This window comes from Scomber japonicus, chromosome 14 (genome assembly GCF_027409825.1).
Source record: "Scomber japonicus isolate fScoJap1 chromosome 14, fScoJap1.pri, whole genome shotgun sequence".
NCBI lineage: Eukaryota > Metazoa > Chordata > Actinopteri > Scombriformes > Scombridae > Scomber > Scomber japonicus.
In genome coordinates, this window is record NC_070591.1 from 23,497,788 (window position 1) to 23,522,176 (window position 24,389).

Sequence of the window (24,389 nt, forward strand, 5' to 3'; positions counted from 1 at the left end):
GCTGTTTCCTTTTTTTTTTTTTTTTCCAGCTCTGATTTATGAAAGTAGGGCATGTGCCCATAACTGCTGCATCAAGGCACATGGCTGAGCCTCCAGAGGCACTAAGGCTCTGTTTACATCAGCCCAGACAACTGCACCGCATTGCACAATCGCCACAGGCAAGCTCTGTTATATAAAGCACAGGCCCACATTCACTCCCTCTATTGTTTTTGTTTTTCTGGTTCGCCTTGTCTCCACCTGCAATTCCTGAACTGCAGAAATCTGGACAGGCATGATGTCTTTTGATCTTTGACATGCCACTTAACGCAACCTTTAACTGAGAACTGAATGTGTCAGTCACGCATCTAGTGTCAAATTTCACATTTCCCAGGCCGGTTTGGTGGAAAATGTATCAAGCGTATTTGGATCAAGCAGTTGGGGAACGGTTCCAGGAGCTTCAATAGCTGTTTTGTTTTGTGGAGTTTGTTGTTTTCAGCTATTTCACTCACTTTCGCGCTGGATTTCGGAGAGGGATTTGTGTCAGGGTTTTATTGTTGAGAAGTACTGGAGCATGAGAATATTATAACAAAGACAGGCGGCACAATGCTGTGATTTCAGCAGGCGAGTGTGAGTCTAAGAGCATGCGTGTATGTTTGAGGATGACAATTAGTCCCAAATGAAGCACAGAGGCACTTCACGATCTGTTTCCATGACAACAAATCATACTGCTCAGCCGGTGGAAGACAGAAAAATGTGTTCTTAATGAGCATGAACAAAAGCGTTAGAGCCAGAAGCCTGAGACAATACTGATATGACATAATCATGTTGTGAGGAGGAAGGGGTCCGAGGCGGATTTAAGGTTGGGTCGAGATGATTCATGAGAGTATCTGTGTGAATGAGGAGGTCAAAGGATTGTAAAAACATACCGTCATCCTTTGTTATTAATCATCTGACACACAGATGGGCTTTTGTGGGTGTAACCTGTCTTTGAAAGAACCCTAATGGAAAGTGAAAAACATGACCAGCTGCTGTTATCACAAACCATTAACTCATATAACTTAATGGATTACAGGCCACATTTCCGCACCATACGACCATGAAACCGAGCTCAGGAGCGTGTTCAGCGTAACCTTCCCTGTCTGTATGCTAAACCAGTGCTGACTCAACAAACTGGCCGTTCGCTGTTGCTCCACGCCTGAGCCTCCCGGGCTACAAGGACACACAATCATTTACAGCTGAGGGCTTTGAAGCTGAACTATTTCCGATATTTCTCTTGCCTGCTTGTGAGTCATTACAGGCTCCGTGCCCTCTCTGCACTCGTGTTATAGAGGCATGGTCAGTGCAGCCAGGCCTTTGCACACACACATACTCATTACTCCAATTTTCTCCTCATGAAAGGAATTATCAGAGATGCAATGTGAAGCAATTTGTCTGCAACCCTACTCCTGGTTAGAGACTAAAGATGCTTTAAGATTAAGGTTTCTTTATTGTTGTTGTCATTTCTCAACATTCACATACACTAAAACGATATTTCTTCTCTACATTTGACCCATCTTATTCACTAGAAGCAGTAGGGAGCTGCAGTGGGAACCAATTCAAGTTCTTTTTTGCTAGTATTAAGTATTAACCCTTACAGACATGTCTTTGATGGTGAAACTGGAGCACCCTGAGAGAACATTGGGAGAACATGCAAACTTCACACAAAAAGGACCTGGGACGATCAGAATTCAAACCCAGGACCTTAAGTATTAATAAGGCTCAGAGAAAGATGAAAGACATCTTAATTCTCAATCCAGAGCCCTAACCTAAATAAACACTTTTTTTTCACCCTCGGAGATATATTCCCCCTCATACTCGCAGTCTTTGTTGCTCGCCGTCTTTGTAGAAGTCCTCGTATCTTCGACGCTCCCTCCTCCCTCCACCCACTCCCCCTCCCGACGCCTACGCTCTTCTCCTCCACTCTCATAACTCAGCTGTTACTTGGCAACATGGTCCCAGCTGGACCAGCATCAGCCGCGTTGCCACGGCAACAGAACGCACACATGCAGACACGGTAAACATGTTGGTTTTTTAGAAGCCAGTGCTACATGCATATAAAACCCACATGTGTATTCAGCTCTGGCTCGTTGCTGCAACATCCATCAAAGAGCAACGCCCAGAATAATAGAAGAGGGAATGATTGCCAACATAATTTCAGGCACCTGCGGCATCTTTACATCTGTTTTCATGTTAAAAATAGAAAAAAAATAGATTGGAAATGCTGAACAATTGTGCAACATGATGTGATGGATTGCTGATTTTGCACAGTAAATCCTCACTGGAGAACATCCATCTGGCTGCATTACGCTACGTCTTAATATTTTCTGTTTTCACCTCTTTTATTAATCACATCCTGTATCCACATAAATCCAAAGCCAAGCTCTACTCGCAGCCTCGACTGTATGGTTCTGGGAAACAAGCCTCTTCTCCATGCTCTGGGTAACACTGCATCTGTCGTCATAGCAACCTGATCCATCATCTGCAGGGGGATCAATTGATTCATTATTGAGTGAGGCGCAGCCCCCTTCTCTGCTTCCAGTTCACGTCTACTTACTCTGCCTTCAAGCATCTATTATTGACGTCTAAGCCTGCCCACTCACTGGGCTGAAGAATAGAGAGCTGTCAAGCTTCCCTCATAGAAATATAATTCAGATTGTACATTTTCTCAACAGCGTGTTTGTTGACCTGTGTGAAAGACACAGGACTGCAGCGCGAGGTGGGGAGAAATTGTACAAGATGTTCTCTTCTTTGTGCCGCACATCTACTGAGAAATCACTTTTTTTTAAAAAGGAGGATAAATACAGATAAGTAACAAATGTGATTCCCACATGTGGTGGGAATTGTAAAAGGGGTGGAGGAATGAGGGCGTGAGGGTCTTTGTTGTACAGACAAGATGAATTAACATCAGCTGAAGCTTAAAAACAAGGAGAATAAATGTAACGCGACACATATAGCCTGTTCAAAACACTGCTTTCAGGGCATTTATAGCTGCAGGGGAAGACACGCTTTGATGATATCCCCCCTCATTCCACTTCTCTGTCGTGTGGCTGCACACCTAAGTAGAGCCCAGAGGCACTGAGATGGGTGTGGAGCTCCTAGTAAGGAAAGCTGAAGGAAGGAAAAAGGAAGACAATTGTATATTATTGGAAAATGTGTGCTAAATGGGTGATGTCAGCTACGGCACTTTGACATTTTAGTGTCATCTCTCAGGGAATTACATCATTAGACCTCTTTCCTGGCCTTGCTCAATGCTGGGAAACCTCCTAATGGATGTCAACAAGCCGTCCCTCTGGAAAAATGGAGCAGGGAGGAGGGTGGTGGTGCTTTCACTGAGCTTTTGACTGAGCTATATGAGAGAGACAGAGAGAGAGAGGCCTCATGCTGAGCATCATCTGGACTAAAAGCCCACGGTGCATTTCTTGCTATAAGATTAACTCAATCTGTGTTGAGTCAAAGTGCAACCATCAGAGAGCGCCACTTTTCTACCAGTCCTTTGCTGATGACCCTAAATGACCCGACGTGTAACGACCTCCTCACTACAGAGATGTTTGTTAATTATTTCATGCATTTATAATTACAGGAGCACATCGAGTTGGCAGCGGGTGAGTCTCTGCAACGATTGTGCTTCTTTCAATTTGAATAGCTGTCAGTGTCGTCGCCGCTGCAGCCGCCCGGAGATCAGATGCAGGCTCCAATAATTGATTCATTAATCATCTACAAGTCCATTAAATTAAAAATCAAGCCCAGGAATGCGAGCTTTCTGGGTGAAACTAAATGGTAAAGAACTTATCTGTCTGACTCCCCCTCCCTGTGAAATAATTTATGCAGAGAAACACCTTGAACTAAGGATATATTTTTTTGAAAGCCTTTTATATGCAAATGAAAGTAGTGCTGTGGTTTGAAAGCAAACATAACAAGTCAGTCATATTTTAAGCAATACTATCAAATCTTCACAGTTGCTGCAAATAGACTCCAAACAAACATGGAGGGAGATCAAGGCTTTGGTGTAAAATAGGTCAGATGGAGGATATTTATGTTGCTCCATCACAGCTCTGTTGAGTCTCTAAGCAAGACAGGGGAATGTTACTGTGAGCTCACATGACACCGGTGAAAAGAAATCAACAGTGAGGACAAAAATAATACGAATTGAAGGGCTGAAATGTGAGAGACGAAATCAGACCAGCCAATTCCTTGTAAGAAACAAAACAGATGACAGACTAACAACTGATTTCATCAGCCGTCGCACTCATCTTATATTGATAATGTATTCATGGTGGATCAGCTTGGCCTTGCAGGGGGGATTTGGTGTTTAGTGAAAAACAGGGCTTGATGGATAGGAAAGAGTGGCGTGGCTCTGCAGCTTAGGTTCACCGAACAATTGCAAGGCTGACCGGTATTTCAAACGGATTGGGGGCAGAAGAAAATCATATTTCCAGAGAGTCAGAAGAGAGAGAGAGAGAGGGAGAAAAAAATGCTTGGGTCGCAGCATGAGAATCAGATGTTGCGTCCGACGTGGCTCTATTCTCCACATCATCCTCTTGAGGACTTTCATTTGAGAGTCAAAGCCCGACTTGCTGTTATTATCTCAGTGACTGTGAGCCTGTAATCTCCCTCCCCAGTTCATTGAGAAAAGCAGATTTGATTTGACAAATCCAGGGCCCCAGATGACAAATAAGTCAAGAATTTGTGGTGATAAGTACCACTCACTTCATGGTGCGGCTTCCTCCCAAGACTAGTGACGGGGGATTTCTATTTCACTCTACTTTCTGCGCTTTGCACGTGCCGAGACATGAATTTCCATCAAAGCGCGACCTAGAAACACCCACGACCGGTCGGACACATGACCAGATTGCTTTCTGTCTTCTTCTTCTACTTCTATGACAGTTTTTAACTTTAATGCCGAACATTACAAACTATGCCTTTTTAATGTACGAAGAAGGCGGACTATCACTTTTCATGCTGGCTACAAAGGCAACCAATGGCCCTCATGTCCGTGTCAAGTTACTGTACTGTCAAGTCTAAGCACACACATAGAAAAACACACACACACGCACATCCAAATGCAGAAGATGGTTACATAAACAACAGAAATGTAGAATAATTTTGCATGCACAACCTGTCATAAAAATAGTGTGCATGAATGAATAACATTAAACGAGTGGGGCAGATAAGCTACCCCCCTTATGTGCTCGCCTTAGATTCAAATTTAGCTTTTGCGTAGGGAATTGATGAGACACAGAGCTCAAAGCCAAAGTCTTCAAAGACCGCGGTTACACAAGATGCAAGGCGTCAAACCCACTTTGTAGTTCTCGGGTGAACGAGTGGGTTGTAGCTGCCGAGCTGCACAGGGCGATACGGCAACAGAGTTCTACAAGCCAAAGAAAAGACGATGAAATACAGAAGTTACACCAAGGTTACATCGTGTGCAAAGGAGAGCTGAAATGATCCTTTTTTTTCCTGATTTTTGTAGTCGTGGGAGTTGGGGTTGCTCTCTCATGTTTCAAGGTTAAGGTCCCCTTTATCATTCCCATAAAACATAGCAGGTGTGGAAGAAAGGAAAAGAGCTGGGACGTCGAGGGAGAGCAGGGAAGAGAACGACACAGAGAGAAATAGAACGGTGATGGTATAACAATACAAGTGATGCGGTTTCATCACACTTGAACAGAGGAGCGTTGAGCAAGGGGGCGAAATAAAGCCTGAAAAAAAAAAAAGAACATTTCATCCCATTACAGTGTGGAACATAGTTTTAGATGGCTGCTGTCCTGTTCTCCAAATGATTTCCAGTTTTCCGAGATGTGCTTCTGCTGGGAAACCATTTGCAACCCCACCAGATCCTGGCCTGTTGCAAGAAAGCGTGGCACATTACGGCATTATTATTATTAATACTGCATTATTAATGGAACTCGGCAGCAGGCAAACTATTTGTCTTGGTGAAAACAGAGAGAACTGAGCGGAAGTAGAGGATTGCTACATTCTTGCGGAGGCCCCACATTCCCCAGAGCACCACAGCAGGGTTGTTGTAGCTTGTGTAGTCCCTCCCCTGCATCCCTGCGCCCCCCCTTTGCGCCCCCTCCCCTCATCCTCTTCTCCCCAGCTTCCTGTGCAGCAGCATGGCCGCTCAAACCTTTTCCCTTCCCTTCCCTTCCATCCTCTGAGCTCGGTCAAGCTCCAGCTCCCTCCACCCCGCCGCTCCAAATACATTATTTACACTCTCCTCTCCTCCCTTCAGCTCAGCTCAAAAGAATCAGGGCAGAGCGAAATAACACCACTGTATAACCTCTGACCCCCCTCCACCCTCCTCTCTCTCCTCCTGCCCCCACTGGTACTGACATGCACACACACATTGCACACACAAGCTGAACCCTCCCCCGTTCTCCACCACCACCACCACCACCACCACCACCATCACCCCACCTGCTCGCTCTTTTTTCACTCTGTGGGATGAAAATACAGTGCAGGGCTGGGCTGCGACAATGGGAAACTCTGTGAGGCCCCGGCCCTCCCATTAATCCCCTCTGACATGCCTCCCGAGGGCAGGGATTTGCTACAAGTCAATGCAGGAGACCTACAGTATGCAAAACAAGCCTGTCTGACTCTCGCTCATGATTTTCAAAGCCACTGCACTGCACTGCCTGTGAGACAGGAAAGGCAGATCAGAGCGAGAGAGAGAGAGAGAGAGAGAGAGAGAGAGAGAGAAATAACTGCACACACACACACAGTCTGCTAAGTTAACCCTTTCCTCACACTCCTGCTCAGTGTACGTGTCACTTCCCTGTTTTTGTTTCACATTGCACAGATAATGCTGATGACAGATGACAGGAGGGGAACTGATGCTGAGCGGTTTATGTATTTTTTCCCTCTCGTTTGGCTCAGCTGTTGTTATATTCTTTTGTCTCCCTTCATGACAAATCCAGAGAGGCCTCAGAGACGGGCTTGTTACCAGACCAAAATACAAAACCCCCCGCCCCCCCCCACCAAACAGGAATTTGCAGGTCATGTGACGCACTTACTCAGGCGGAGTAGTAGCTATCGAATTTCAACCTTATCAGGGATCTAGTGATGAGGAGATAGGTGGAGGCAGGGGTTGGGGTGGGGGGGGGGGGGGGGGGGCAGGATGACATTAGAGAGAGACAGTCAGGGTGGTTGGTGCTGGGGGGGGAGGGTGGGTCCACACCCTGCAGCTCACACTCACGCGGAATGTAAACAAAAGAGCTGAATAGACGAGCTAGGCGTACACACAGAGGAGGAAGAGAGGCAGAATAAGTTCAATTACCACAGCGAGAGGAGCAGAGAAATGGAAAAACAGATGACAGTAAGGCATTGCCCCACAGAGGAAGAGAAATCCGCCAGGATTTGTAGCCTGCTTTAGATTCACGTGATTGGCTCCACTGCTGCCTCCCTTCCCTTTTCAACCCCCCCCCCCCCCCCCCCCCCCCCCCCTATTTTTTTCCACCCATCCTCAGACCCTTTGAGATGGAAAAATGGGTCATCTGTGTGGAAGTTAATACTCTGAGCACGTACAGTGCTGCTTTATTTTTAGGACGTGCCTTGGAAATTTTTCTTCTTCTTTCCCCTTACTGGTGAATGACACAGAGAGGCGCTGGGTAATTAATATACTGTGCTGCTGCTGTGCACACAAGTGGTGGTGCAGAAGAGAGCAGCAGTCTGCATTATAGCTGCTGGCACAGCTTGGACGTGTCTCATATTTCTCCCCAGCCTGCCCTCTCCATGACAACGTATAGTGGGCTGCACACTCTGGCACCACAGCCATGACATCAGCAACAGGGTTCAGACAGTGTGACTCTGAGCATCAGGCAGTGGGATAATATGTTCCAAAACACAGACGCAGGAGGACCGGAGGCCTCTGTGGATGCCTCCACCTAACAGTCAGTGATCAGCAAGCTACAGGCAGCAAATATCTCCCTGAGAGGTTACAGCTCAGAGGGAACACACAGAGGATCTCAAATGTAGAGCGGTGCAGCAGAGTCTGCTGCTTTGCAGAGAGACGTGAAGCTGCCATAGCAACCACATACAACAGAGTTATTTCTGGCTGCCTTAAACTCCCAAACACAGCTGCTCCTACATAACCAGACATCTCCACCGGTCAGATATCCAATCTGTGTATGTATGGCATTCAGTACACAGAGCAGTAATCAAGCTTTGACATTCAAACTCACAAACTGTAATAACACAGCAAAGGTAATTACTGCTGTGGGTAATTTGTTGACAGGATTTCCAGTAATGAGTTGCAGAACTCAACTGATTACAATATTCCCAATACAACGTTTGACATATGATTAGAATCCATGTGAGCAAATCACAAAGGCAGTCAGACTGCTTTGGTCCGGGAGCTGGCTGTTTATCCTGGGATTTTAATGTTGCCTTCAGTAACAGATTATTTCCTGCACCTGTAATGAAGGAACAGGGTGCATCTGTCATTGTGAGCACATTAGGGGAAAAAAAGAAAAAGGATTACAAACTGTTAAAAAATCACCCCTCCCAAGCACATGGTCTCTGTGCTGCAGGCACAGCCATTGTTATTGCTGTCAACTGAAACTGTTGTGCTCTCAGCTCTCTCCATTCACTTGTCCTTCAGTGAAACACCAGAGAAGTCTGAAGGCAGCCTGGAGCAACAGTGCCCCCTACTGCACAGGAACAGGACGTTTCATCACTTCCTTTTTTTTTGTTCCACTGACTTGCTTCATCAGATATGAAAAGCTGACTCATAACCCATTCATACAGACTCAAATAGAGCAGGGACACAATTAAAATAATGATGTTAAATTAAAAGAGTTACACAATCACCTCACTGCTAACTTTCTGATTATTTAACTCTGGATTAATGGGCACACAGAGCAGGGCTAGCCTTTCATATAAGCAAAACAGCACACTTGCTGCGTCATCCTGAAATCAAACAGTGTTTGCCCTCATGTCAAGGCCTGTTTCTCATTGGTTTACTTTATGATGGCATGCTTTCAGGCAGGCAGCATTGGTCTGGTATCCTTCAGTGACCCCTCAGCTCTTTCCAGCCTGCAGGGGACAGAGTACGTGGCCAGCAGCTGAGTGTTTATTTACAGGAGGAGCAGGCCAGTAAGTGCACCATGTGGAGGAATCTGAACCTGTTCTTACCACAGCTTCAGCTTGACCTCCAACACAGTCTGTTATTTTTCTCTTCTGCCTCCCCAAAGGACAGATTAACAACGAGTCACTTCTTCATCGTGCACACACACCGCCAGACGACTCTGCAGGCCCCTGACAGCCCTCTCCAGTCCACCAAATGGCAAAATAGCAGGAGTGCTGAAGAAAAGACTGCAGAGCGAGTGCATGAGTTCATGGAAAATGGAACACTGTCTACCATTTAGTCTTCACTCGACATTTCTGGGCTGCCGTTCAATTTTCATTTTTCATTCCTAATGTAGAAAAACTATTTTCCCCTGCTCTCATTTCCTGGCAACCTCAAGGCCTAGGCTGCTCTGGCCAGAGCCCCTTAGAAAAACAGCTGCAGACAGGGATAAAAATAATTACAGCTCTATTTGTCTTCCAAAAGACACACTTTCAAGCAGACCTACTCCCTTCCCCACGAGCTGCTCCACTTTCGCTCCCCTGCACACACAATAAAGCCATTCACAATAAAGACACTGCGGCTCAATGTGCTCACACAGGCTCATATGTTTCACCACGCTGGGTGGAAACAGGAATACTGTTCTCTCAAGATGGCAATTAAACCTTGTTCTGGCCTTGCTTGTATTTTCTTAAATGGTGTCAAGGATTCACTAACATGCTGAAGGTCAATATAAATGTTTTTTTCAGTTAAATGTAACATGCATAGACTTAAGGGTGCTTGTGACTGAGCCCTTAGATAATGGTTTACAATATTCTCTATGTCCAACATTTTTCAGGTAGCATTATTAAAGAAAAAGAAAAAAAAAAAGAAGCTGAGCAATATTTCCTTGATTTCAGCACAATTATTCCAGTTTAAGAGAAAAACAGCCCAGGCTCCATATTTCAAAACATTACATGATTCATATTTTCCTGTGCATTGCTACTGCCATCTACAGGCAAATGGAAACTCAGGCGCTTCAGTGTGACTTTAAATGTTTTATTGTTGAAATTTCTGCACAAAAACATGTCCAGATATGCAAGACTGGAATATAAAAATAACATTTAAACAATTTCAGAAGACATAATGACAATTTTGCAATAACAAGTGTTCTCTTTGTGTAGACACCCACACATTTCACAACTGTGCAGCAATAAGTATTAAATCAGCTACACTACACAGCTTTCTTTAATTAAGTACACTTATCAGCAAAGACCCCAAAACATAACACATGATGATGTTTTAGGGAAATAAATAGAAAAGGAAAAAAAACAGCTAGAAAACATGAACTCTGGTGTTGACAGGATTAGAAATATGGAATGAGTTTGACATTTCCCAAAAACATAATGTAAAAAAGGAATTTCTTTAGGCCCAGCATGCTGTTACAGTGGAGGATCGTTGTCATCTGGCGTCCAAATATTTGCGTTCACACAGTCCTTCACTCACTACTGCAGTCATGCTTACTAAACAGTGCACAAAGATCAGTTTCTGAAATCTCTTTACAAAATCATAACAGCAGGTTTTCAGCTCACACGTGTTCATTCAACATCATCTTCTGTTAGAGACTGAGAACTGATGATTCGCTGTAAAAAAAAAAGAATAAACTTCTCATAAGTCACACCACATCTTAAACACAATTACAGTAGCAACAACCATTTATCATTATAACAGTATTTCTGTCTTAGAGGTGAAATAACTAAGAGCAACTGACGCATGACTCTCAGCTTTGGATTCTAAGATTGATCTTGCATCCTTTCTTGTCCCAGAGACCACAAATGCAACTGGGGGGTTTATTAAAGATGCTGAGAAATAAAAACCAGACACTCATGTGCTGATGAGAGATGCTGAAAATCCTCACCTGGCTGATGGTGGGCAGTTTGGTGAGCAACATCTGGAAGACTGGAGGCGGCAGCGTCTGCTGGAGTACTTGAAGCAGCTGTTGAGGTTGACCGCACACTGCAATTGCGTTGGTCAGGTGGTCCACGCCCTTCTCAAACTCACCTGTTAGGATTACAGAAGAAAGTCAGTACAAGTCAGACTGAAAAATAATATCTAGAATTGAACCATACAGTACATTAGTTGTAAATTACTACAGTGTGACTTGTCAACTGCAAAGTACAATGTTGCATCTAACAGTTCCTGCAGGAAATTGCAATTTAGCAATTGCAATAATTTACACAATGCAATCAACACAATATTAGCAAGAGCTAACAATTTTGCTGTATATCCACAACTTTTCTGATTAACAGGCTACTTCGGAACAATTGTTTGTTGATAATGTTGAGGTGAAAGTGTATTTATGAAGTATAACATTTTATATCTATATAACTGGGTCCAAGGTTCTCATGTTCAGATTATACATTTTAAAATTAGCACTGGAGTAATAAAGGTGTTCAGCGTTCTGTACAGTAAAAAAAGAAAAAAAAAAAGCATTTTTGCCACAATACTGACAAAAAAGCCAAAATGGAGGATTTGATTAAAGTCATTTAGTACACAGTGACAAACAGTAAAGTACAGTTTGTTTCCCTGTATGATTGTTATGAGTACTTGTTAGTGGCTGCAGCCTCAGCTTCTCGTGTACTGTTAAGTGTTTCCAGCACTAAAACAGGAGAACTTCTGTTCCTGATTGAATAGACTTGTAACATACCTTGTGCCAGCAGCTCCTCGCCCAGCTGGATTTCCTCCAGGAAGAATTTCTGAACAGCTTCCGCATCTTTCAAGTCAGGGAGCTTAAAATGAACACAGAAAAGGTTCAGAAACGCACACTTAGGTCCCCGATAGAAACAAATGAACTGTAATTCAAGTGTCCCATGTGTCCTACCCTTGCCAGTCCAGACCTCGAATTAGAAACGTTTTGCTTTCTCCTACCTGTGAGACAAAGCTGACTTTAAACTGCTGTAATGTAAAGTTAGCTAATAACGCAGTAGACACACGTGTGGCAGCTAACAGTTAGCTGGCAGCTACAACATGCGTCTTCTGCTTATATATCCTGCGCAACAGCGACATGAATAAAAACGGAAGTTGAAGTAAATGTTACCACTAACCACGCTCAGTGTAATTTGACGTTACAATTAGATGAAAAGCCACAGCACAGCTTAAAATGGTAAGTTATCCAACTATTAGCCACATGAAAGCTAAGCTAACATGCCCCCAGTGCTCTCATAATTCAGCTTCCTCTGCTCCCCGGAGCTCACACACTTACGTTCAAGTAGCTTTTTCTTGAAGTTAGGGTCACTTCGTCGTTTTCTGTCAAAATAAATACAGTATGCGACGAAAAGGGCCCCGCACACCCCGGCGACTATCGCACTCGTCTTACCGCTCATCATGACTGCGGATGCTCACGCTAGGGTTGGATAAACCGGATGGCTGAACTCTCGCGAGGCTAAAGACCCGATTAGTAATAAAATATCGCGAGTTTTGCAATTTGTCCTTCATGTCCACCAACCACTCATGAGGGGGGCCCCTAGTGGTAGAGTCGGGTAACAGCATCTCAGTGGCAGCCTGTCAGCAGTCTCCAGCTTTGCTTTAGGATGGTAGGTAGTAGAACCAGATTTGTTTGTTTCTCACTTTTTCGTGATATAAACAACAGCAGGGTGACAACTAACAAGCTACTGCTTCTATTTTTATTCTATCCTTTGTTTTGTTTTTTTTAATCCTGTGCCTTTCATATTGTTCTATGTCCTTTATGGATTTGTTTGTTTTGTGTGATATTTTCCTCAATTTGTGTACAGAGGAAGTGTGTTTTTTATTTTAATATTTAGCCAATAAAGTTGGAGGAGAAAGAAAACTAACAACAAATGTTACAAGCTGCTGAAATAGGTAAATAATAGTAAAATTATTATTTTTGTTGATGAGAAAATGACAATATTCTTGAAAGTACCCTCCACTCTCCTCAAAGAACTTCAACATGAGCTAAAAGCTAAATACAGTAAGTTAAAGTAAGCTCAGCTGCTGATGATTTAATATATACAATAAATATGGCTTCTTTACTTCACAGTAACTATTGTTGTTGAATACAAGTAGTGGAGTGCAATATTTACCTGGACTAAAAATACAAAACAATGAAAATTAAGTATAAGTGTAGAGTATAATAAACTAATATCACTCAAGTAACATAGAAATAACTCAGAACTGTACTTGAGTTGTTACTTTCAACACTGATGGCAGCAGACACACTGGTTACTTCACAAACTATGGCATTTATTTCAAACAGAGGCTTCTGCTTTGCTTACATTTTTACAATAAATTACACAATGACCATCATCAGATGAGCCTAATAAATACTATTGAGCATTTTTCAATAAGCTCCATTACTTTCTGTTAATCTATAATCCAGACCATTTTCCATATACAGGTTCACACAGCTTTAGTTTCAGGCCATGTACAAGTTGGAAAATAGTTCAGCCGCATCCAAAACCACCATTCTTCTCTTAAAAGCACAAGCTATAGAAAACAAAACAGAATACAAACTAAAGCAAAACATGAAATTAAAAAAGGAGAAAGGGACAAATTAACTAGTGAAACTTATGAAAGAGGCAGAACAGAAAATAAATGAACCCAAGTAAGTCTGTTCCTATAAGAGAACAAGAATGAGGACAAAGGCGGGAGAACAAACATGCTGTAACCCTCAGTATTTACACTCAAACTACAGTTAAAACCGTAAAACTGTCTGTACAGAAAAGTACATGTTATTAACAGTGCAAGATATTAAATAGCTTGACTCAAAACACTTCTCAATATACAAATGTATAACAAAAGCATACAATTACATACAAGTGCCAAACAAAAACATAACTTCAGGTTATCATACAGTAGGGGGTCTATACAAAGGAAACACTGGAGATGTCTTCAGAAATGTATACACATACGTCACTTTATGATATAAATGCACATTTACAATATCTTTACCTTTATTCTGGCCATAGTACATGAGACAGAACCAAACATTTTTTGGTAAGGATGAGAATAAGAGGAAGACTGTTTAAAACAGAAGATGAAAAAGCTGGCATGTCATTATTGATCGTACGTAAAATGAGAAGGATGCCAAACATGTAAGCTTTACTCAATGAAAGCAAAGTGTACTTAATTAAATAACTTCATGTTGTTTGAAACACTGCAAATGTGGGATTCAGCTTCATTCTTAAGTTATGCAGTACAGAGTACGTGCTGCAAATACCTCCTATGGCTGCTTTCAAGTGAACTTAATCCAGTTTCAGATGTGCGTCGTCAAATCTTCAGTGAAGACGATAGGACCGGGGAGGAGGGGGGGGGGGGGGGGGGGGGGGGGGTTTGTGAGCAATGGAAAAAAAAAAAAAAAAAAGCAGATGGGCTTTTAAAAGGCTGATGAACTGAAGTAATGTGACCATTGCATTCACCATCATTGCACATTTTATACTGCCAAACTTAACAGTTCAAGTCCAAGCTGGATGAGTATTCAGTAGTAGATTACAGGTGATCCAGTATAGGAGTTCTGCTTTATCATTTACAATCCTTAAATATTACCATTTGCTGATAAAAACTATCATTATCTGTCATACACAGCCCTTCACTGCCTGCTCATTCGTATAGCATTCTTCAGTCTTTTGTAAGGGACACATTATTCCAGGCGACTCTCTGATTTGAGAAGAGGATCAGGAAAAAATTGCTGTCCTTTCTCAAAGTGCCCCATGGAAAAGAACAAAAAGGCACTACAGTATCATTCCATATTTATCCACTGTGTCTGACAGTGGAGCTATGATGGTCTGAAACCCTATCCATCTCCACCTAGGACAGGTGACAAATTTAGAGGAAAAACAAACATGAAGTCTCTTACAAGTCTCTGAACACCATTTAGTTTTTTCCCCCCACATTGCAACCCACTGTAACATTCCTCTCTATCTAAATGTTGATGGACTGTTCTTGACACAGTCTAATCAGAGCTTGATTGTTAATTGTGTTAATTGCTTAATTGCTTAATTGTACCATCCAGTGCACCTGTGTGGGAGCATCTGCATTCGTTAGGTTTCTCCACTCATTTATTCAGGTTTTTTTTTGCTTTAATTTGTCACCCGTCTGTACATGACTCAATGCAAATATGTGCAGGGAGCCTTGGCAACCACATATGGTTGAGCCACACAAAGGCCTTTTTAATGATAGTGGACAGAGAACGTGGCAGAGTTATACATTTAGTACGCCCTTAATGCCAATGTGGCAGTGTTCCTCTGAGTTCCCCATAATAAAATGGCCAGCACAGGCTGCACCATGTTGAGCTACGAGGACAGAGCAGAGAGGGGTCTTCGCTGGAAATCATCCCTTTCCGATACAATTTTATCAAATGGAAACAATTATTGCTTGCAAAAACAATTCTTATAAATGTTCAATTAAGGAGAGCGCATAAGACAATTTTGTATTTTTTTCCTTTTTTTTGGACAAATTTCACCCCCGTACACAATCTTCATAAAAGTGCACTTAAGTGCCATTAGCTTGCCAAGGAAACAGTTGTCAATAGAAAATAGTGCTTGTTTCTTGTTGTATTTTTGTCTCTGGTCTGGTTTTTGTGCCCCAGTAGTTACAGTATGAAGGTTGACTTGTCCGTCCTGTTGAAAGGGAATGGGGCCGGCGACCCCAGGGTGCTGGTTAAGTGCTTAGTGCGGTGCTTCCTCGCTGGTATGTCCTGTCACCTGCACTCCACTGATACCCCAGAGTTCTGTGAAGAGGAGGATGAGGATGACACAGGCGGGTCAGCCAGTGTCAGCATGACTGCTGCTGTCAGTGAGCTTGAGGACGGTGAGGAGGAGGACGAGGAGGAGGAGGAAGCAGCCACTGTGCCTGTGGAACAGAAACAGCAGTTTGGTTAAAGTTAGTTTGAAAGCAAGTAGGTGGAGACAAATCAGTGCAGCTGAGATCACGGTTTGACTCACTTTCTCGTTCTTTCTTCTTCATGCGTTTCCGTCGTCTGTCAATAGAGGCCACCTCAGACTTGAGGGAGAGGTAGTGGTTCCTGATGTCCTGCAGCTTCTCCTGAAGAAACGAGATCCTCTCCAGACTGCTCATCTTCTCCAGGTCAGCTGGGACATGACAACAAGTTTAGACAAGGGTATAGATACACATATTGTTGACATAAACACACATAAAGTTTAGATGTAACAAAAGATTCTGCAACAATAGAATAAAAAGAGTTGCAAAATTAAAAGATAAGTTCACCCAAATCAGAAAAAAGTTGAAAAAAAGTTCATTAATTTGAAAGGCTTTTAAAAGTCACATTATCTATATCTATACACTTACACATCTGGAAGCTCCACTTATAGACACGTGGTGATCTACCGTGGCTTTCTCGGTGCTGGGCATGGTCGCCGTCACCCTGCTTGTGGTATTTATGGCTCGAAGGGGGAGATCGTCCGCGACACTTGGGCGAGCTGGCAGCTTTCACGTCAGATGCGTTGTTCTTAGAGGCGGTTGATTTGGCAGTGCCCTCAACAACAGACTGGTCCTCACTGTCACTGCTGTTGGCTGTAGGAGAGAAGCAGACAGTGATAAAAATAAAAGAAGTGGACAGTGATCAGGCAAAATCTTTCGTCCCCTCTCACCTGCGTTCTGTAACATAATGTCAGGAAATGAGTTGATATAAAACAGTAACCCTACAGGCCAGCAGAATAGTAGCAATTCCATCCTCAGCTCTCCTCACCTGTTTTCCTATTCTTTTTGGGAGGCACACCTAGGCTCTTGCGGTTTGGCTTGTGTTTCTTTGAGGCTCCACCTGTCTGTGATTCCTTCTGCCGCTTCTGACTCACAGATGCTACAAAGAAAATGTGAGGAGATGGTGAGGCAACAGGCAGACTGTAAAATAAGTTGTCAGCTTGTATTTCTTCACCTGAGAAAGTATATCTACTTTTTGTACCTTTGGACTTCTGCTCACTTTCCTGCTGGCTGCTGCTGCTCAGCTCTAGGCTGCAGTTGCTGCTGCTGTTGCAGGAGAGAGTGGCGTCGAACACCTTTGAGGGGGAACCCTCCCCTTCATCCTGAGGAAGGTCCTGCAGCTCCCCACCCAGACTCTCCACCTCCACCGTGCTGCTGTCTGTCTCACTGCGCCCACCTGTCACTTCCTCCTGTATGGGTCCTGGTGGAAGGGCGGCAGAAACTGGCTCTGAAGGCAAGGCAGGGGGTATGGACGGTGGCGGGGAGGAAGGCTGAGGCTGGCCAGAGTCTTCTGCTGTACTGCCTCCACCTAAGGGGGACTCTGGTGTAGTAGGCGGTGTATTGAGTACAGAGTTACTGCCACTGCTGGGAAACTCCTGTTTGTCGTTTTCCATCTGCTCCTCTGAGGCTTCGTCCTCAGGTCCAGCATCCTGTTCCACACTCTGCTCCTCCAGGCAGGAGGGCACAGGTGGAGGAGGAGAATTGGCAGCTTCTGTGTCTGAGTCAGAGAATAACTCTTTGAGAGTCTTCTTGGGCCACTGTGCCTGGATACTGGACCACACATCCTTCTGGCCTTTAGAGCGGACAGCAGGCCTTTCCTCTGCATTCCCAGATGTCTTGGGTCTCTTTTCAGGGATTTCCCAAAATGCAGCTTGTCTGCTGCTTTTGTTCTTCTCCTTCATCCCGTTGTACTTCTTAGAAGGGGAACCTTTGGTTTTGGGGCGGCTTCGTTCACTCTCCTCTGGCAGGGATTCGGCAAGTGCTGCCCCCTCATCATCTGAACTGCTGCTAGACGAGGCCCCCCTCTCCTCCACAGGACCAGCACCCCTCTCCTCCAACTTCCTGGGAGAGCTCCCAGGCAACCAGTCTGCACTCCTCGTGTTCCTGGTCTTAGCTTTGGATTGGCCTTTAGGTATCCTCTCTGCTGCACTGTCAGACTTCCTCTTCCTGGTGCTCGCTTCTCCCTCTAACTCTGTCTGGTTTCTGCGCTTCCCCACGTCTGTGCTCTCTGCGCTGACTAAATCCTGGTTCTTCCCTGAGACTGGAGAAGGTTTGGATGCTTCAGGAGGGGTCCCGCTCTCCCAGCGCTCCGATGTTTGCGGTGGTTCTGGCGGGCCCTTCCTGTCTCTGCAACCAGGACGGTCCTCTTCATTATGCTCCCCCTCATCTTCATGCTCGCTTTCGTCTGTGGATAGCTCAGAGGCTGAGGCAAACAAGACACAAGTGTTAGCTTCAGCAGGGACACAACGAGAAACATAAACAATCAGCCAAGTCAGAGTGAAACAGTCCTAATCTGCTGTAAGTGTTAATGAGGACTACAGGCTTATGAGTGTTGCTACCTTGCAGGCCATTGAGGATAGAGGTAATTTCTATAGACTTGACTGGAGACTGCTGCTGAGTCCCTTTGTCCTCACCCTCGTCCATCTTGGAAAAGACATCCTGACTCAGGCCACACTTGGTGCGTGGGATGCGGTTAGTGTTGGGCGAAGGGCCGAGGACTTCTCTGTCATTGAGCCTCTCCAGCCTGTCTCGCTCCCTCTCGGCTTTGTTCTGTCAAAATTGAACACAATCAGTCAGTCATTCACGTCGTCACATCAAACCAGGTTTAGGCTAAAAAAGTTGCAACTCCAACCCAAAACCCGTACCTTTATTTTTTTGCGGTGCTTTATTTTTGGTACATTCTTATTGGCGGGGCGAACAATCTTGTCTGCTTTGATCCATTCATCATATCTAAAAAAAAAAAAATCAAGTACAGAGACAAAAGACAATTTCATCATTCAGATCTCAGAGAGGAGCTCCAAATATAATATTCTCTCACACCACCCATCACACAGACACCTCTACTGTCTGACCCCAACATGTTGCTGTGACACAATAAGCCTCAACAGCAAAGGAAGAGATCCCATGGTGTTTATGTGGAAAAGACAAACCTTTACGATGAAGAAAGAAACAATGTTAACACCGACCACCACACAAATCATATTCAACAGAGTTCCGACAGTACCAAGGGTGCTACTTGGGTCGTATGAGGAGAAAATGAAAAGTTTCACGACATCACACACGACAAGACACAATGCAGAGAACATCCCGCTGTCTTTTATAGAGTGCTAGAGGACCACACAACAACATTGAGACAATGAAATGCTGATTGCACTAGTTAGAACCTCTGTGTCATGGTACCCTAACACTCTACGTAACACTGCGTTAACCCTGACCCGCTGGGGAGGGGGGAGAGGGTTGAGAGGTAGAGGTGAGTGTAGCAGCACTTTAGTTGGCCTTTCAGAGATCAGGGTAGCTCACATGAATGCATCGATATTGAAGGATCTAAGAAGATTTGTTAAATAAAAAACAAACACCAAAACCACTGCTTGGAAATTACTAGAGTAAAGTTGATTTAAAGAAATCAGCCTGTCTGTGGATTTTTGTTGAGAGACAGACAGCTGGGGGACAGACAGACGGGGGATTCAGTCAAAACTGAGTAAGGGAAGCTGAGGACTGATCCACGTCAACCCAATACCCAATTCTGTTTCTGCCACTAGATGGCCCAGTGTTCTCCATAATCAGAGTACTGACCATGGGACTGGAGAAGATGAAGCAGAATTGTGAGGAAAGGGATGTATCTGTTACGGCTGCAGGGGATACCCATGTAGTGGTGATCCCCTGAGCTGAATTGAAGGTTAAAAAGATGTTTATTTTTGGTTGTTTTTTTTGTCTTTTTTTTTTTTTTTTAGGGTGAATATAGACGTTAGGTGATTCTCCCCAGGTCCTGTCTTACCTGACGTTCCAGCCACAGTAGTGCACCAGGTAGAGCACCTCTCCCCCCTCCACGTCTGCCTCTTTCACAGTGGCCTCGTACGTCTTCAGATTGCGGCCTCGCCCATACCTCACCTGCACCTTCATCCCCGGGGGGTAACACTCAAACTCCTCCCCTTCCTCCCCCTCCTGACTGCTGTCATCCCTGCAAGAAAAACAGTTCAGCACTTCCTGGCCCTAGGCTGCCCCAATTGAACACCACAGAGCCCCAAACCCTCACACCCGCCCACCTCACTGCCTGCTGCTAACAAGCCAAGTTTTACTGATATATTTCTCCACACCCTTACCTGCCCTGTCTCATTACAAAAAAAAATAAGCCCGTAACTACAAAGACAGGTTTCCCATCTCAAAATTTGTCCAGTAAGCTGATCTCATAAACTTCCCCTAAACTCTAGTCCAGTGTAACCTACAGCAAACTGCAGTATAAACAACTGAATCATTTACAGTAAGCCTTTCACAGAACAGTACATGGAGTGTTTCAGCAATTAAAACATCATTCTTTCATGGCAAAATCAGTCATCTTGCATGGGAAATAACACTACTGTTAGGCTATCTAGCCCTACATCCACACACAACATACTTGGGATTCTTACTCACACACTCACACATTCTCTCTCTCTTTCTCTCTCTCTCTCTCTGTCTCTCTCTCTCTCTCTCTCACACACACACACACTCACAAAGTAAGAAACACAAACAGCCACAAGGAGGAGCTAGTGGGAAACAGTCAGGAGATGTCGAAGCTGGAGGGTAACACGGGCGGAGTGCAGGAGTGCCAGTAAGTGGTTTAGGCGCAGGGGCCACAGGGGGCAGGTTAGCACGGCAAAGCACGACTTGGCAGGCAGCGCAGCAACTTAAAGCGAGACTACAGCGTTAAGAGGAAGCGCACGGCCGCAATATCCAATTTGGTCCGCTGCCACAGAGAACGGCGACTACAAAACGGTGTGACTCACAATGCCTCTCACGCACACTGCTCGGTACCTGCTTTCTGCTGCCGAGAGCTCGTTTTCAACAAGCCACAATTATGAAGATGTACCAGTTTGTGCAGCAGGACGGCTGCGACAACTGAACTTAACACTCCGAGCTTGACGACACAATGGGAACACCAACTGATAAAAAAAAAAAAAAAACACACACTAACACTGCATCAACTTATTCCACCTCTCAGTGATAATTATGGTCAAAAAAAACAAATAAATATATACCATCAAATACTGAGATATAAATTTACTTAAAATTTACTTGCAACTATGGTGATGATCTATCAGTACAAAAGCACCAATCATTTAATGGTTTATGGCTATTAAATATGGATTCTTTTCGTCTTAAATTACAGAAAATTCAAACTTTAGTGTTTAGATGACATCACCTCTGCAGGATATTGTAATGTGCATATTTCACTATTTTCAATCTATGAGAAAATATACTCAGATTAATCAATAATGAAAATAATTATTGGTTGCAGCCTTCAACAAAAAGTTAAATGCATCACTTGTATCAAGACATCTAATTTCCCCCAAAATAGCTTGAATCGACAGGCTGCAGTGGGCTGTACGCTTATCACTACAGCTGAGTACACCTCATCAGGCAAAGAACCGGGTACAACAGCAGTAAGTTAAGTTTCTCTCCATCATACAGTCATTAATATAAATTAAAGCTTAGCTCACTGTAAACTAGCGCTCATTGGCTACAAGCAGCCTATGCTGCTGGAATGAAAATGTGATCCAACATGCTGCATGTCCTGTGTAGATTACAGCCTGTAAACATCAAACAGATGTGATATCATCAGGAAAGCTCAGATCAGATCAGCCTGTGGGTCGCCCGCTCTGTGAGTCTGTAAACTCTCACGCCGCCACCTAATCTGTGAGGACTGCTGATCCTGACAAAGACTAAAGGATCAGGTACCTCCCAATTGTCAAAAAAACCCATACATGATAAACAGCGAGTTATAAAAACTACAAAGAGTGCTACTCAGAGCAACAGCAACTTAAAGGAATTTTTCAGTCTCTTCAACCAGTCACACCAAAAACAGCAATTCAATGAGGTTGTAAACTTAGAGGTTAATTGTTTTATGTGGCAGTGGTTCCTCGTCAGTCCCCAGTGATCCTTCACATTTATCCAACAGCCTCAATACAAGTGTCAAAGTGCAGGGTGAACAAACACAGGCTGAGGTCTAAACTAGACACTGAGCACTGATTCAGACGCTCTGGACAGGAAACAATATGAGAAAAAAGGCCGCTCGCTATAGCAAAAACGCTCAACTACCAAGAGGAACTACTCGTCAACACAGGAAGTTACTTGCATCTGAAGCATTACCTTGCGTCTAGTGATCTAATGCATCAATGACAACACTCACACACATGGAACATTTAATAAAGCTGAACACCAAAAGCCAAAAAATAAAGAAAATGAGAGAAGACAGAGTCAGAGAGGAAAGGAGAGAGGACAGATAGCTGTTTGTTTGTTTTTTTTGTTTTTTTTGGTAAAGATTAGAACAGAGCAGAAATCAAGAAGAGCTCAGCCATGTTTGTGTGCACTGAGTGAGTGAGAGGCTGGCCACGGTCACACAGTCCCAGCCAGAGTGATAGACAGAGACACAGAGAGAGAGTGATAGACAAAGAGAGAGGGAGAGAGAGAAAGAGAGAGAGAGAGAGAGAGAGAGAGAGAGAGCACAGCATGACATGCCAGGTGAAGGGTAGCAGTCAGGCTTTGGTGCTCTAAGATGTCTCTGCCAGCTGATGCCGACTAAGCCACGAGAAATAATAATAGCACATAGGGCAGTGGGTAAGAGCTTAGTTAGAGGAGAGAGTGGAGCTTTCCTCTCTCTGTTCGCTGGTTAGCAGGTAGAGGTGGATTGTGGGTATACTGGGTATTAGTGTCGTTAAGGTCAGAAGGGTCACTGCTCCTCATCTGCTTACGGCCTCTTAGGTTTTTACTGCCACCGAGGAAAGTTAAAGCCTCAGGGGCTTTTTTCAGCATCATGGTGCTACTGTGTCTGGAGAAACTTTGAAATATTGGAGGTCAGATTGAATAAGTGACAGTTTCTCCAAGCAGGAACCCCGCAGGGGGCTTGTGTTTTTAAGTTTTTTGTTTTTTTTACCGTCCTGGTGGAGGCACCGTCCCTTCAGACCACCTACCCAGAGTTGTCCTTGCTCTCCTGCTCTTCGTCACATTCCTGCTTCACGTTTTCGGCTCCGACGCGAGACGTCGAAGAGCCCTCGTCCGTGTCTCCCTTGTGGGGGCCGTCCTCTTCCTCTTCTTCTTCGTCGTCTTCGTCCTCGTCGTTTGCGCTGTCTTTTGCCTCGACTTTTGATGATTCGGGCTCCGTTTTGTTTCGCGTCAAATCGGGTTTCTCCTCCTGAGAGGGAGAGAGAGCGAGAGAGAGAGAGAGAGGGATGCTTTTAATATAAAGACGTATATTGTCTGGAGAGTAAAAACAATGTTTGGATAAATACTTTAATCAAAAACTATTTTTTGGGAGAACGCACCTTGCAGACGACGGACGGCGCACTGCTAGGTTCTCCTTCTGCCTGCGCTTTTGGTTCTTCTGAGCTGGACAATATGGGAGCTGTGGCTCCTGCCTCGCCCTCAGACTTCACCTCCCCCTTGGGACCCTGCTTCAAAGGGAGGTCCATCCTGAAAGTGATGGCGGTGGAGGTGCAGTATTCCTCAAATCCATACAAGTACCTGCATGAAAGCACAAAACATTTTATTGCTCCTCTCCTCTTCTTCGCACCAGCACTGAAAAAAGTGTGAGGAGTTTGCTAAAAAAAAAAAAACCCACTACAAGCTGCATGTCAGTGTTGATGAAAAACTACAGAGTGGATGTCAGTGTTAAAAGCTTTCAGTAGTTGTGGAAGCAGGGTCTGTACTTACTTGCGGTAAGCACATTTGACATTGTAGCCAGCGGCTGAATTGAGTACGGGGATCCCCAGATCCTGATAGACTTGCTTCCAGATGGCGCCGCTTTCAATCTGCTCCGACGTGGACACAAAGGGAGACAGATCCAAAGTCAGTCAACATTCAACCGTGACCAAAAATCAAACTACGAGACGAGGAAATGGCTGTCAAAGTGGCACTCACGTTGTCAAAGCCTCCCAGTTTGTGCACCAGCCTGTAGAGCTTGAACAGGTTGAGGTTCCTGTAGCCCAGAACAGGCCGCTTGTTGATGGGAGTACCTGAAGAGGAGATCAGATGAGATGACGGACACAAGGATGCAGTTACAGTTAGAAATCTGCTGTAAACCTTTTTATAAACACATTTTATAAAGCTAAAGCCGTGGTGGAGGAAGTATTCAGATCATTTACTTTAGGAAAAGTAGTAACACTGTAAAATAAATGCACTCCATTTAAAATGTACCTTAACTAAAAGTTCACGCCCTCATAAATGTTTCTTAGGGATTGTTGATATTGATGCATTCTTTATTGAGCAGCATTTTACTGTTGTAGTTAATACGACTAATTTTAACTACTTTACATACTGTTGGGTTGTTAAATCTGTAACAGTACATCATATATTATAAGCTTGTCACATTTTGCAAGCTGTCAAATAAATAAAGTGCAATAAA

The 24,389-nt window shown here is 44.1% G+C and overlaps 2 protein-coding genes and 1 non-coding gene across 3 annotated transcripts in view; all 3 read right to left on the bottom strand.

Moving 5' to 3' along the window:
* Window positions 1–10,103: 10,103 nt before the first annotated feature.
* Window positions 10,104–12,465, bottom strand: tomm20a (translocase of outer mitochondrial membrane 20). Its single transcript, XM_053332899.1, has 5 exons — window positions 12,321–12,465; window positions 11,940–11,986; window positions 11,766–11,847; window positions 10,977–11,119; window positions 10,104–10,701 (listed from the first exon to the last, which is right to left on the bottom strand). The coding sequence occupies exons 1-5, from the start codon at window positions 12,442–12,444 to the stop codon at window positions 10,657–10,659; spliced, it is 441 nt and encodes a 146-aa protein (XP_053188874.1). The 5' UTR covers window positions 12,445–12,465; the 3' UTR covers window positions 10,104–10,656.
* On the bottom strand, window positions 10,793–10,923 carry LOC128373413 (small nucleolar RNA SNORA14). The gene has a single exon (XR_008322946.1). It is a non-coding gene; the product is annotated as a small nucleolar RNA SNORA14 (small nucleolar RNA).
* Window positions 12,466–15,065: 2,600 nt separating the features above from the next.
* arid4b (AT-rich interaction domain 4B) overlaps window positions 15,066–24,389 on the bottom strand; it is a 37,528-nt gene continuing 28,204 nt past the window's right edge. Inside the window, exons 13-24 of the mRNA XM_053332726.1 lie at window positions 23,906–24,000; window positions 23,699–23,796; window positions 23,311–23,509; window positions 22,960–23,180; window positions 19,788–19,970; window positions 18,658–18,742; window positions 18,352–18,562; window positions 16,995–18,215; window positions 16,782–16,892; window positions 16,382–16,606; window positions 16,018–16,164; window positions 15,066–15,925 (exon numbers count right to left, since the gene is read on the bottom strand). Of these exons, the coding sequence (XP_053188701.1) occupies window positions 15,774–15,925; window positions 16,018–16,164; window positions 16,382–16,606; window positions 16,782–16,892; window positions 16,995–18,215; window positions 18,352–18,562; window positions 18,658–18,742; window positions 19,788–19,970; window positions 22,960–23,180; window positions 23,311–23,509; window positions 23,699–23,796; window positions 23,906–24,000 (2,948 nt within the window). The 3' untranslated portion in view covers window positions 15,066–15,773. The remainder of the gene's footprint in view (window positions 15,926–16,017; window positions 16,165–16,381; window positions 16,607–16,781; window positions 16,893–16,994; window positions 18,216–18,351; window positions 18,563–18,657; window positions 18,743–19,787; window positions 19,971–22,959; window positions 23,181–23,310; window positions 23,510–23,698; window positions 23,797–23,905; window positions 24,001–24,389) is intronic.